The 13538-nt window shown below is 33.8% G+C and overlaps 1 protein-coding gene across 9 annotated transcripts in view; it reads right to left on the bottom strand.

Moving 5' to 3' along the window:
- The window catches only part of spir (spire type actin nucleation factor), a 217165-nt gene that overhangs the window by 59784 nt on the left and 143843 nt on the right, over nucleotides 1–13538 (bottom strand). For all 9 annotated transcript variants that reach the window (XR_016140380.1, XR_016140379.1, XM_089081615.1 and 6 more), the window contains one exon: nucleotides 9563–9873. Coding sequence is in view for 7 of the 9 variants with exons in the window: in XM_089081615.1 (XP_088937741.1) it covers nucleotides 9563–9873 (311 nt within the window). In the remaining 2 variants the exon portion in view is untranslated. The remainder of the gene's footprint in view (nucleotides 1–9562; nucleotides 9874–13538) is intronic.

The following is a 13538-nucleotide window of genomic DNA, read 5'->3' as shown; positions in this document are numbered from 1 at the left end:
AAATCCAAATTGTTTAGTTGCAACACCATTAGCTGCGACTAATTGGTACGCTACGCTCTCTGTCAGCTACCAAATTTAAATTTAGAATTATTTCCTTGATTTAGTTTATGAAATATTTAAAGAAGAATAAGATTTCAATTCTTCAATTCTGTTTTTAAATTTATTAAGATAAAAAGACTTTTAACTCAGACAAATTAAATTTTTCTAAGAGAATTATTATAAGCTAATATCAAAATTAACAATACTGTTAACAGTAACTTGTTACAAATTAAAGAATTCAATCCTAAGGTCAAGGATAAAGCAAACTGAAAAGCTAAAAGAAAACTAAGAATTACAGCACTTTCTCCGAAAGCTTATTTATAGCTAGAAAATAATCAGAACCCCCGCGCAAGCTTTTCACCATTTTTTACTTCCGAACACATAATTAAAAGGAGGAAGATTCTTTCCTAGAGGTGTCATCTCTATTGTCAACAGGCATAGCCTGGTACCAATCGATAAATCAATAAATCAATATTTTTATCATACTGTACGCATTCTTTCATTGAAAATTAAATTAAATTTAGATAGCCGTGACAATTGTATAAGAAACTGCGGATTGGTTGGGCAGATATGCAAAAAGATTACTGGAGATTTGCAGAATGATTGCAGAGATATGAGATTGCAGAAAGATTGTGGAAGGGTTACTAAGAAACTTCGAAATAATTGCAGAAATATGTGGAAAATATGTGTTGCGGAATAGTTGCAAAAAAAGTGCAAAGATATACGAAAAGATTGTGAAAGAGTTACGGAATGGTTGCGAAGATATGCGGAGGTTGTGAGAAAGTTGCGGCATAGTTGTGGAGATATGCGGAAAAGTTGCGGAATGGTTGCGGAGATGTGCGGAAAAGTTGCGGAATAATTGCGGAATGATTACGGAAAAGTTGTGGAAGTGTTACGGAAGAAATGCAAAAATATGCGGAAAGATTGTGGAAGAATTGCGGAATGATTACGGAATAATTGCAGAGATATTCGGAAATGTTGCGAAACGGATGCAAACAAATGCGGAAAGATTGTGAAAGAATTGGAATGGTTGCAGAAATATGCGGAAAAGTTGTGAAAGAGTTGCGGAAAGATTATGAGAAAGTTGTGAAATGGTTATGCAGATGTGCGGAAAAATTGCGAAAGAGTTACGGATTATGGAGTGGTCGCGGAAATATGCGGAAAAGTTGCGGAACGGATGCAGAGATATCTGGAGAGGTTGCGGAAAGAGAGAAAATATGCAGAGAGACTGCGGAATGACTGTAAAATTATATAATATTCATATATCGCGCCGAGAACCTCATCGCCGCTGCCACGTAGCGAAAATTGCAACCGTAGCCTATATGGAGGGCGACGACAATAATAATGATAATAATGACATTTCTTAAAAGTAAATTTCTAGGTATCGGACTTTGGATCGTAATATCTCCGCTCATACGACACGGAGCGGAAAACTAAAAATTTTATTATATAATTCAAACTTAAGTTATCGATTGCGCTTAAGTTGTCGATTTCAGAAATCGATCGATTCAGTCGTTACTGAGATCCGATAATGCTAATGGTTAGCAATTCGTCGGCTCACATAAAGAGACACGGCCGGTCTCGTGTTCGAGAAGCACTAGCTCACACTTGGCAGCGAGCCACGACCGTGTCTCTCGATAATCAAATTTTTGCACGAATAAGATAGCTTTTCTTCTAAATACAAAAATTTTTTTTATAAAATCTATTTTTGATATAGAAATGCGAAATAATAGGAATTGTGTAAAACATTATTAATAATAATTTAATTGATAAAAGCATAAGTTTATAGGATTACTATTATAATAAGTAATATTTCGGATTTTAAATTATAAAACATCTTTATACTAACTAATATTTATAATATTATAATCTAATATTTATAATCAATACTAATAATAAATATACAAACAATCATAACAATAATATAGCATTATTATAAAGAAAGTCAGGAGACACGGTAATGTCTCGGGTGTCAAGTCAACCGAGAACATTACTGTGTGACTTTACGCAAGTCGGTGAGATGCGAGTATCCGAAATTACCGGATCTCCATAACGGATAAACCGATCAAATTTTAAGTAGGCTTGATCGATAGCTTGAGTTCAACTTGCATAATAAAAATATTTTTATTTTTTTGCTACATGCCCTACGAGCGGAGATATTGCTACGCAAAATCCGTTTTGGAAATTTTTACTTTAAGAAATGTTATTGTCGTCGCCTTTGTATGGCTGCAATGTCTGTCGCGAGATGTTATTATTAGTCTTATCGACTCAGCGGATCATCAGACTGATAAATCAGGGTCACTGTAGGATCTATAGACATAGTATACCTAGATCAAGGAGTGGGGGGAGTTGATGTCTATGTAGAAAAGGATATACTCTGTTTTGTACCTTCGCGTTCTCTCTCGTTTGCACATGCGTATATGGTAAATCGTACATCTGTAAGTAGAGATCGTAAGTAGAGGCGTATGTTTTGTACGCATACGTGAACGAGAGAGAGAGAGAGAGAGAGAGAGAGAGAGAGAGAACGCGAAGGTACAAAATAGAGTATATCCTTTTCTACGTACACATCTACCTCCACTCCTCGAATAAAAGCAAACGCTCGGTCTAGGTATACTGTGGATAATAGATTATGGCGCATAAACATCACTTACATTCCGAAATGAACTATCAGCAATTGTCAAATTCGCCATGAAACACAATGACATCGTCGACTGCCAATCGGACGCGTAAAAAAGGACAAGTATGCTATCTTGCTCATTCTTCCGTTCTCTATCCTATTTACTCTCGTTGTGCGTATTATAGAAAAAAAATATCAAGTATAAAAGTGTCAAGACGCGCTTTTCGAACACAGAAAGATGGTTAATACTACAAAATATCTGATATCACTATAAAATTACCTTTTTAAAAAAAGTGTCAAGTATAGTGAAAGCTTGAAAAAAAAAAAAAGAAACTGTTGTACCAATTTAAAAAATAAAATTTAATTGATAATATTTTTTTATTTTAAAGAAATAAAATCTAAGTGGTACGTATCTCTGTATCTTCAAGAATCTTGAAGAATCTTTTTACTCTAATCCATGTGGTAGTTTTAATTCTTTAAAAAAAAATTATGTTACGAAATTGTCATATCTAACTCAATTCTAATTGTGATTAAACTAAAAAATAAAATCTAAATGCTAGTATCTTTGTGATCTTTATATTCATTGAAGAGTTTTCCTATTCTAACCCAAATGGTACTAGCTTTAATTAAAGAACAAAAAAATTTGTTTCCACATGCCTCGATTCAAATGATATCAATGATATTTGTATGAAAGATTTGATATCAATAACTGGCGCCAAGTTATAATCCTACTATTAAAATTACATTATTTCTAAACTCAAGTGATCTGTATTAAAAAATAAAATCTACTGGCAATATCTTTTATTTTAAGAAAATAGAATCTAAATGATACGTATCTTTGTATCTTCATTAAAGAATCTTTTTACTCTAATCCACGTGATAGTAGTCTTAATTCTTAAAAAAAAAATTTTAATTTTCAATGAAGAATTTTCCTATTCTGACCTAAATGATATTAGCCTTAATTCTCTAAAAAAGAAAATTTTGTTTCCATATTGCCAACTCAAATGATTATAATAACATATAAAATTTGTATAAAAGATTTGATATCAATAATTGGCGGCAAGTTACAGTCCTATAAACATTGAGCTACCAGTCCATCTTAGGCAAATTATATATTTCAATTGTATAAAAGATTTGATATATTACTATTTAAAAAAATAAAACCCAAGTAGTAGTATCTTTAATTTAAAAATAATAAAAACTAAACTATATGCCTTCTCTATCCATTTTTCTCTATCCATCAAGACTTCCTTTTTTAACCTAAATAGTAATTATTTAGCTTTAAAATATTATTATATATGGAATTGGTTTACACAACCTATGTTTTTATCACAAGGAATTAAAGAGTAACAGTACAAAATAAATGATAAAATTTTATTTAAATAAAAAAAAGTTTTATGCAAACACTTGGCGCTGCTCAGACCAAATAAGGAAAATAATAAAAATGTAAAACTAATGATGAAATTATTTGAATAAATAAAGGCAAGATTTATTGTTTAATATTGTTACGTCTAGCCCAAAAAGGATTAGAAAGTTAGGAAAATAACGAGACGCAAATAGGTTCGGAAGAACGAAACAGCTGCTCCTTCGAGGGTCAACCGATAAACGTGAATCCTCGAGTCGAACGCATTATCTACGGCTTGGCACCAGGTCAACGATAAGAACTCACTGTGACACCGTGACCCAGACGTGCGATAGTTGGTCCGTTTTTAAGTCAGGGAATTTAATCCCTTTTACCAGGGATAGGACCTCGTACGATTTTTGGGATAGTGAGAAACAAAAAGTGTTGATAAATGATTAAATCAATTTAAAAATATACATTTAATTTAATCAAGACTTAGTGAATTACAATGTTGTAGACAGCATTTTCGTTATTACCGATGGTATCGTATAAATTACGGATTATTGTTTAATTAATATGCAAGTAAATGAACTATCGATTACAATTTTGATTAATGTGTGAAAGAAAATTTAGTTTAAAACTAAATTTAAAGTTTAAAGTTTCAAATTGGGATTTATGTATAGTTGTGTGTGTGTGTGTGTGTGTGTGTGTGTGTGTGTGTGTGTGTGTGTGTGTGTGTGTGCGCATATCGTGATTTACATTGATTCGAAGGTCATCGAGCAAGAATTTATATGAAAGATTGATTTCGATATGTTATGGATATTTATTACATTATTAATATTGAGTTATAAGTGTAGTATAGATTCTTGGTAGTATACATGTGTTTTATGTTTAAAAGTTGAGTGAAAATCTCGGATAAATGATGTAGGTTATTATTAGGCAGGAGAGTAATCCTGATTCTCTTCCGGGGAAGGAGTTTTCAGATCGCATGATAAGCAAGGTCCTTCTAGTAAGTTTGGGAGGAAAGGATATTCTTCACAATCTCAGGGACTTGGGGATAGATCACTAAAGTCAATGAGAGATTGTGTGGGGGATTGTGGTTCAAATGAATAACTGGGCTCTATAAGATAAATCGGGCGACTCAGTTTGCAGGGGACGTCGAAGAAAAGGCGGGAAAAAGATTCGAAGAGAGGCTTTGGAGCTGGAACTGTATACTCTAATTCTGCTAATTCGTTAATTAATTTTGAATTCGATCTCGTGCCCTGATAGGGAAGATTTTTGTTCATGAAAGGAGATCGATCGGATTTCCTGCGAGTGCGATTTGATCTGGGGAATGGCGATGTCCGTCCCGATAACTTCCTCCGAGGCAAAAGCGGATGCACGATGAAGCCTTTTGTTCGATTTACACTTTAGATGTTTTAAGGCTCTCTTCGTCCGCTTCTGATCGGGGAAAGTCAGTAATCTGAATCGGAACTATAAGGAGAGAAGGGATGTAATACATCGGTTTTTCGATGACCGCGTATTCCAGACTCTTGGACAGGCGGCAGGAAAAAGAGAGAGAAAGAGAGTATTCATTGAAGTTTTCGGCGACTGCGTATCCCAGAGCGAACTCTTGGACAGGCGGCAGGAAAAAGAGAGAGAATGGGATAAAATGTAGAAAGGAGTTGAGAGATTGAGCCCGTACCGCATCGTAACCGTATGAGGGAAAAATAATAAATAAATAAAAAAAAAATTTCGACTTACTTTTGTAGGCGTAGACGTAGAAATTGTCGTAAGGATGAATTTGAGGATCAAGAATATTGGCGTGGTAATCAGGCCGGTTCCAGCTTGCAATTTCACATAAAAAATCGCGCACTGGTAAAATGACGGAGTGACCGACTGTCTTGAATAAAGAATCTGGACTGCACTGAACGCTGCATCCTTAAGAGCCTCCCCCCCCCCCACACACACACACACACATGTTGAGGAAATTCTTTATGTTATTGGTGCCTACATGACCAACTGCACATGTTTTCCAGGAAAACAAATAATGTAATGAATGAAGGAAAACAAATAATGTAATAAAAATAAATAAATTATTCTATTAATTCCAGCCGCGCGACTGGCAGCCCGCGCGTTTCCCGAAATTATAAATTATCCGCGTTATCCGCCGCGTACGTGCTTATCATTTTCTATTTCCTGCATCTTGTTTTCCTCAATGAATAGAGATTTGGCAACTATTTATTTATTTAATTAAATTTTAATAACCGATTCTCGAAAGAGAAGAATCGTGTAATCGACACGACATAATAACTCTACCATTAAGATACTCCCAGAGATCACCATTATTAGACGCGCGTAGAATTGTTTTCTTCAAGCGGCAATAGCTATAGCCAATATTAGGGATCTTGAATTGATCTTTCGAAGAATCGATTCTTTTATATTCGATTCTCGATTTTTTAGATCGTTCTTACAGCTTCGATTAATTCAATGAATCAATTCTTGAAATCAAAAATCGATCCTATAAAAATGTAAGATTCTACGCATTGATTAACTTTTCGTATGTGTATAGCATCTATACAAATTTATTTGAATAGACTTATTGAATAGACTTATTGAATAGACTTTCAGCTTTAATATATTTATCGATTGTAAGCATATCGACAACAATAGAATATTATATTCAGATTTTATTTTTATTTTAGCAGAATGGATAACTTATAATTAAGACACTGTTTGATGATCTCTTTGTCTTTGGTAACACACAATACTATCTTATGTCGCAAATCTTAATGATATATACAAAGTATCACTTTATATTTTTATCATTTTTAAAACTGTATATATATATATATATATATATATATATATATATATATATATAATATATATAAATATAAATATAAACGAGGAGGTGATTGCGGAAACGAATGCTTATTTTGCACAGTTAGACCAATCATATTATTCGGAAGGGATTAACAAACTGGAGCAGCGTTGGACGAAGTGTATAACTTAAAGGAGATTACATTAAAAAATAAAAAATTCCGTTTATTCCGAAAAATTAAGTAATTTTCATTTTTGCACGGACTTTTCAAACCACCCTCGTGTGTGTGTGTGTGTGTGTGTGTGTGTGTGTGTGTGTGTGTGTGTGTGTGTGTGTGTGTGTGTGTGTGTGTGTGTGTGTGTATAAAATCTATATTCACTTATTCGTGTTTTTTTTTAGAGGTCTTAGCAGTGCCAAATGTTTTTACATAAAATTTTTTTTATTTAAATAAAATTTTATCATTTATTTTGTACTGTTATTCTTTAATTCTTTGTGATAAAAACATAGGTTGAGTAAAACAATTTTGTGATATAATAATATTTTAAAGCTAAATAATTACTACTCCTTGAGGTGTTAAAAAAGGAAATCTTGATAGAAAGATAGAAAGATATACATATAATTTAATTTTTATTATTTTTAAATTAAAGATACTACTACTTGGATTTTATTTTTTTAAAATAATGGTATATCAAATCTTTTATACAATTGAAATACATAATTTTACTAAGTAATATATAACATTATGTTGCGAGTATCGCAACCAAAGTTACGTAAAACCGTCATATTACCGTCATACCGCTGATCAGCCAAATCTCAAGGATTCTGACTAACTCGATATTTGTAAAATGCAATATTAAAATAAATTTAACTAAAACAACAATGCGCGCCCTTGCTGATTGCAATGAATCCGTATGTAATTCGACAAGGACGCTGACACCGATAACATCATGCCGAAACGCTGACGATCCAAATAATGTTTTGATACGAGGATGCATCGAGGTCGCTGATAAAAAGCGGCGAAAATAATCAAGAAGCGCTCAGATGCCCAAGAAGTACAGATGTAACGGGAGTGTAACTGAAGTGTGCGACGGTGAAGTTGTAATCGAGCCGAAATAACCAATGCAGAATTAATCAAAACTCTTTATTTTCGTGAAACAAGTGTGAAATTAGCCCCCCTTCCCCCTCTTCCATCATTTATCCTCGTTGCGGAGTTGCATAACAATTATTTTACAGATCAGTTTTTTATACAGATATTTTATGACAATTACAAATAGATTAATTGATCTTCATCTTGATCATAAATTAATCAAGATTCATATCTCTTGATGAATAGAAATGAACATTAAACATTATGTGTCGATATTAAACATTATGTGTCTTATTTCTCTATCATAGAATGTCAATTTCGGGACAGTGTTCATAGTGCTGCCAGCGTTGTCAATCAATTTTGGAACACAGCCGAGCTAAGCTGGCTAAACCAGTGCTCTCATGGCAAAAATAACCATACAAAGGCGACGACGATAATGACGTTTCTTAAATGTAAATTTCCAGATTTGAATTTTCGATTGCAATATCTCTACTTATAGGGCACATAGACGAAAAATAAGATTATTTTATTATATAATTTATATATTATATAATCCAAGCAATCGATTGTGCCTATCCAGAACTTAATCGGTTCAGCCGTTAATGAGATCCGATAATTTCGGATATTCACAAATCGCCGGCTCGTAAAGTCACACGGTAATGTTTCGGTTGTCTGTATGATTTGACACCCGAGACACTATCGTGTCTCCTGATAATAAGATATAGTAATGATATTTTAAGTGGAATAATAATCTATATAATTTTCACATATGTATGAGGGAATAAAGAAATTAGGTAATTTCTATCGGAGCTAAAAGTTTGATATAAAACATCCGGTCAAATGATTAGTCAATGATCAATTGTAAACGTCTATGTCTATCATGTGTTATGTGAGATAAGCGTGATATAGTATACAGTGCACTGGTCTACTATGTTAGAGGTCCTGGGTTTGATTTCCGGCAGAGTCAAAATATTTACGCTCGTTTCTTCTCGAAAGACAGGGGCAATCCACCGAAAATATAACTTTGCCATGAACGTCTCTGTATATTGCTGTTCGGAATCGACATTAAATTATAGGTCCCATATACCTGTGCACGCCACAAGTATATAAAAAAGAGATCACCACGCTCGAACACGGGCAATAGAATTGAGAAGATAATTAAATTTATTAAAATATTAAATATTCGTATAATAAATCTGCTTTAATATTATTGATAATATTGCAATTATATATATAATGGCGTAATTCTTTGACATATTCTTATTTCAATATTTTTTGTAAAAAATTAAACTATTTACATTAAACTATTACATTAAATATTTAAATAAACATAAATATTTATATAAACATTTATAACTTATACATTACATAAGTTCTTTTAACATCTAAATTTAAACAATGTTAATGTTAATCATATTTTTTAATACTCTTTCAATCAGTTATTTGTCGCCACAAACGCATATACTTGACGTCATTTTTTAACCATTTTGTAAAATGATATATTCTGATTTTATATTCTGAATTTTAGTTTGATTATTTAATATATCTCTCACCTCCTCTCTCTCTAACTCCCCTTTCCACCATTTTCTCAATATTTAGCATGGAGTATTTCAACAAATTTTTGATTGTATTTAACATTAACTCAAAGGAACAATGATATATGGTATTTTTTACCTTATCGATGTCATCTTCAAAATCATTGTCATGAGTTTTGTCATTCTTAGTCTCATGTGCAATTGTATGTGCTCGCCGCGGTTGTCTTGGTACTCGTGGCTGTGGACTGTGACTTGGGCTGGGATTCAGACTAATGTTGGGACTTGGATTCAATATTGAATCTATGAAGCCAAAGTGTTGCCGACTTTGTGGTCTTGATTGAGGCAAAGATGTTGTTCCTGTGAGCGACGTTAGTGGTATAGTACATTTTGCGGCAGCGTGTCTTCTCGCGGATGCTCTCCGGGAAGGACATTGTGTTGCTAGATCATAAGCTGTGATTGAATAAAAAAATACAAATTAAGAAGCGGAATAAAGTAATAAAAAGTCTTCTATTTAATACATTTGGATCACTCTAAGTACAATTAAATTCAATTTTTGTCAACTCGTATTTTTGGAAATTTGAATCTCGATTTGAGATAACTTTCAACTTATACAATGAAAGTACAATTTCTATTATAAAGAACTATGTTCAGTTTGGACAAAGACTTATACTGATATGCGAAATACTGGTATTATACCGATATTTTTCAGTATTATATGGTCATAACCCCTATACAAACCAAAGTACAGAAACGCTGGTATGACATCATACTGTTATACGAATATACCAGCTATACTTATCTATATTTACCAGTAATTTTTCCAGTTTTCTTATTTCGTGTCAATTTTCAAAACATTTTAAGACAAAGACTTAAAGCTACTATACCGAAATTGATATACTATTACTAATATACGCCACAATGGTAGCTTGAGAAAAAATTTATTTAATAATGATACGGGAATTTCTCGATGTGCGTTTTAACATCGTATTAACGCAAGAACTGATACGTACTGGCAGTATAAGCAAAAAATACAGGAGAAATATAAAATGCTCCATAATATTAGGTGACAAAAAAGTTCTGAGCTTTAGATTTCATATAATCGAAATAACAATTTAAATTTTATATATCTTCCCGCCCTTTTGCAGTTTTAAAGCGTTGACATTTGGCCTTCTAAAATGCCATATGGTTTGGCGTTTGATGCACATAATCTCAAAAATCAGTAGTGTTCACGATGGCAATAATAAAAGAGCATATTCGATTTTCCATCCATTTCGCGTTTCATCTGAAGAAAAATGCTGCTGAAGCCACTGATTTGTGCTGCATATGGAGAGAACGCTGTAAGTCATACTACATGTAAAAGATGGTATCAAAAATTTCGCCAAGGAGATTTGTCTTGAAGATGAACCGCGTGCCCTCAAAAGATTGAAACAGACGAATTGCAAGCACTGCTGGATATAAACTCTGCGCAAACTGAAAAGTTCTGCGCTTGCAGAACAGCTTGGCGTTACGCAGCAAACCATTTCCGTACGTTTACATACGGGAAAGGTTCAGAAGGAAGGCAGATGGGTTCCGCATGAATTGTCCGAAGACAACAAAAATCGGCGTGACACTGCACTCATTTTGCTTTCAAAGTTTCGGAAAAAAGATTTTCTGCACAAAATCATTACAGGCGATGAAAAGTGGATTCTTTATAATAACCCTAAACGTAGAAAATCATGGGTTGACCCTCGTCAACCTTCGACATCGACGCCAAAGCCCAATATCCACGCCAAGAAGGTTTGCTCTGTATCTGATGGGATTGGAAAGGTGTGTTGTATTACGAGTTGTTACAATCGGGTGAAACAATCACGGCAGACCGCTACCAACAACAATTGATCAATTTGAGCGATGCATTAGAAGAAAAGAGGCCATTTACTGGCCAAGGACGTCGTAAAGTGATCTTGCTTCATGACAATGCTCGACCACATGTTGCGAAAGCGACTCAGGACCATATCTTTGCGTTAGGCTGGGAACTTCTCCCGCACGCGGCGTATAGCCAGACATGGCGCCTTCCGATTACTACCTATTCCGCTGCAGCATCATTTGGCTGATACACATTTCGTGAGATTTGAAGAGATACGAAAATGCATTGATGACTTTATCGCTTCGAAGCCGGTGAGCTTCTATCGTCAAGGAATTCGCAAGCTACCCGAAAGATGGCAAAAGGTCATTGATGCAAATGGGGAATATTTCGCTGATTAATATTTTTTTGTTTGTTTTTGAATAAAGATTGAATTTTACAAAAAAAAGCTCAGAACTTTTTTGTACACCTAATAATAATAACTGTGCACCAAGTATTTCAACTGCATGTGAAAATGAATATGAGGCAGATGTAGATATGATGTTAAGGGAGTAAATACTAATAACTGCGCTGATAATACTTCTACTTGTATTAGACTTTATGAATTCACTTCGGGGGCTCGAGCCATGCTTGATGCAATCTCTCCTGTCGTGCTCCAGGAGGATTATTTGTATATTTGCCAATGGCGTTGGAGGGTGTCACCGCTGCAGTCCGACCTGCATCCATCGAGAGAATAGGACCATTATCTCTCTGGAGTACCGGTCGTGGGGATTCGAAAGAATACATGTATATATGTATATTGTAATATATGTATATATATATATATATATATATATATATACCATTGTATATATATATATATATATATATACCATTGTATTGTTGACGTGTTATTCTAAACACGTTATTTGCGATAAATATCATCACATGCCTCGGTAGTCGAAAGAATAAGATGCCTGCCCGATAAGCAGGAGATCCAGGTTCAATTCCTGGTTGAGGTGGTATTTTTTCGCAAAATAATTACGAATTTTCACGACTGGTTCGTGGTCGGGTCCCGTCGTGACGCACACCCTCCTTTCTTATTTGGGAAGAAATTGTTAAAATATCCTTGTTTGGATTCTGAAGAAAATATTTTACAATTTTGGAATAAAAACGAAAATAATATACCGGAGTTGCATTCGCTTGCCGAGATTGCCTTAGCTGCCTCCGATACAGGTCAATATTGAGAATTTATTCTTTTCTCTGAAATATATATTGTCGAATTTATGCTATAATTTAACAAATGATATTCTTGATGATATTTTATTGTTTAAAGCTAACAGCAAAGTGTAAATTTAAAATTTGTAATAAAACCAAACATTCATCACCGATTACTTTGCATTACCATTGCATATCCTACACTCCTTCCAAATTTCTACTTAAATTGTTTTCCGATATAATTAAAAGCATCCTAAAAATATCGTAGAAATATAAATAAATATTAGCGGAAAATCTTATAATTAGTTTACCATCATTAAAAGAAAAACCGAAAAAATAGTATTTATTTCGGTTTCGATACATCGTATTTATATCGGTTTCAGTACAATATTAGTTTCGATATTTCTGTTTCGAGATATCAATTTCAGTATAGGTTTGCTATAGCACAATACCAGTATAAAAATTATACCGGTTTTGAGTCCTTGAGTTTGAGTTGCGGATGTACAATACTGAGATATACAGATACAATATTAAGATTGTAGGATTACTTATCGAAAAAGAATTATAAAATTCCATATGCACAACTTTGCAAAATAAGTCCCTTGAGTGCTAAAATTACACAAAGTTTGCTATTATGATTATGCAAATTTAGCACTTCCCCATCCAATGAATGTTTACGCGACTATTTTTTAAAATATCTTTCACGTCGTCCATAGTGGATCTTATCACAACTAGTAACTGCTTCGAGGTGAGCCCGTAAAGACTGGTTTACTCCAATTTGTACATTCGCCACTTGCCTATCTTTTTCTCTAAAGCAAACTCCAGAGGCATCGCCGTCATCACAATCATATCTGAATTTCTCTGACATAACGGCATAGATCGTGACCAAGGCTTAGCTGGATTAATGAACTGTGCCAAATATATTTCAGACATTGCTTCAATGTCTTTGGTACAATCCGTTACTGCTGCAATCGCGGGGACATGCCTTAAATACAGAAAAATCAGATACCACCAGTGTTATATAATATAATATGTACCCATAAAAGCGAACTTTGAACAGTTCTAGCACTCAAGAGAC

Source organism: Pogonomyrmex barbatus, unplaced genomic scaffold, assembly GCF_055798465.1.
Source record: "Pogonomyrmex barbatus isolate J1 unplaced genomic scaffold, ASM5579846v1 scaffold5, whole genome shotgun sequence".
Lineage (NCBI taxonomy): Eukaryota > Metazoa > Arthropoda > Insecta > Hymenoptera > Formicidae > Pogonomyrmex > Pogonomyrmex barbatus.
The sequence above is the reverse complement of the archived record's forward strand: the minus strand, read 5'-3'. Positions and strand labels throughout refer to the sequence as shown.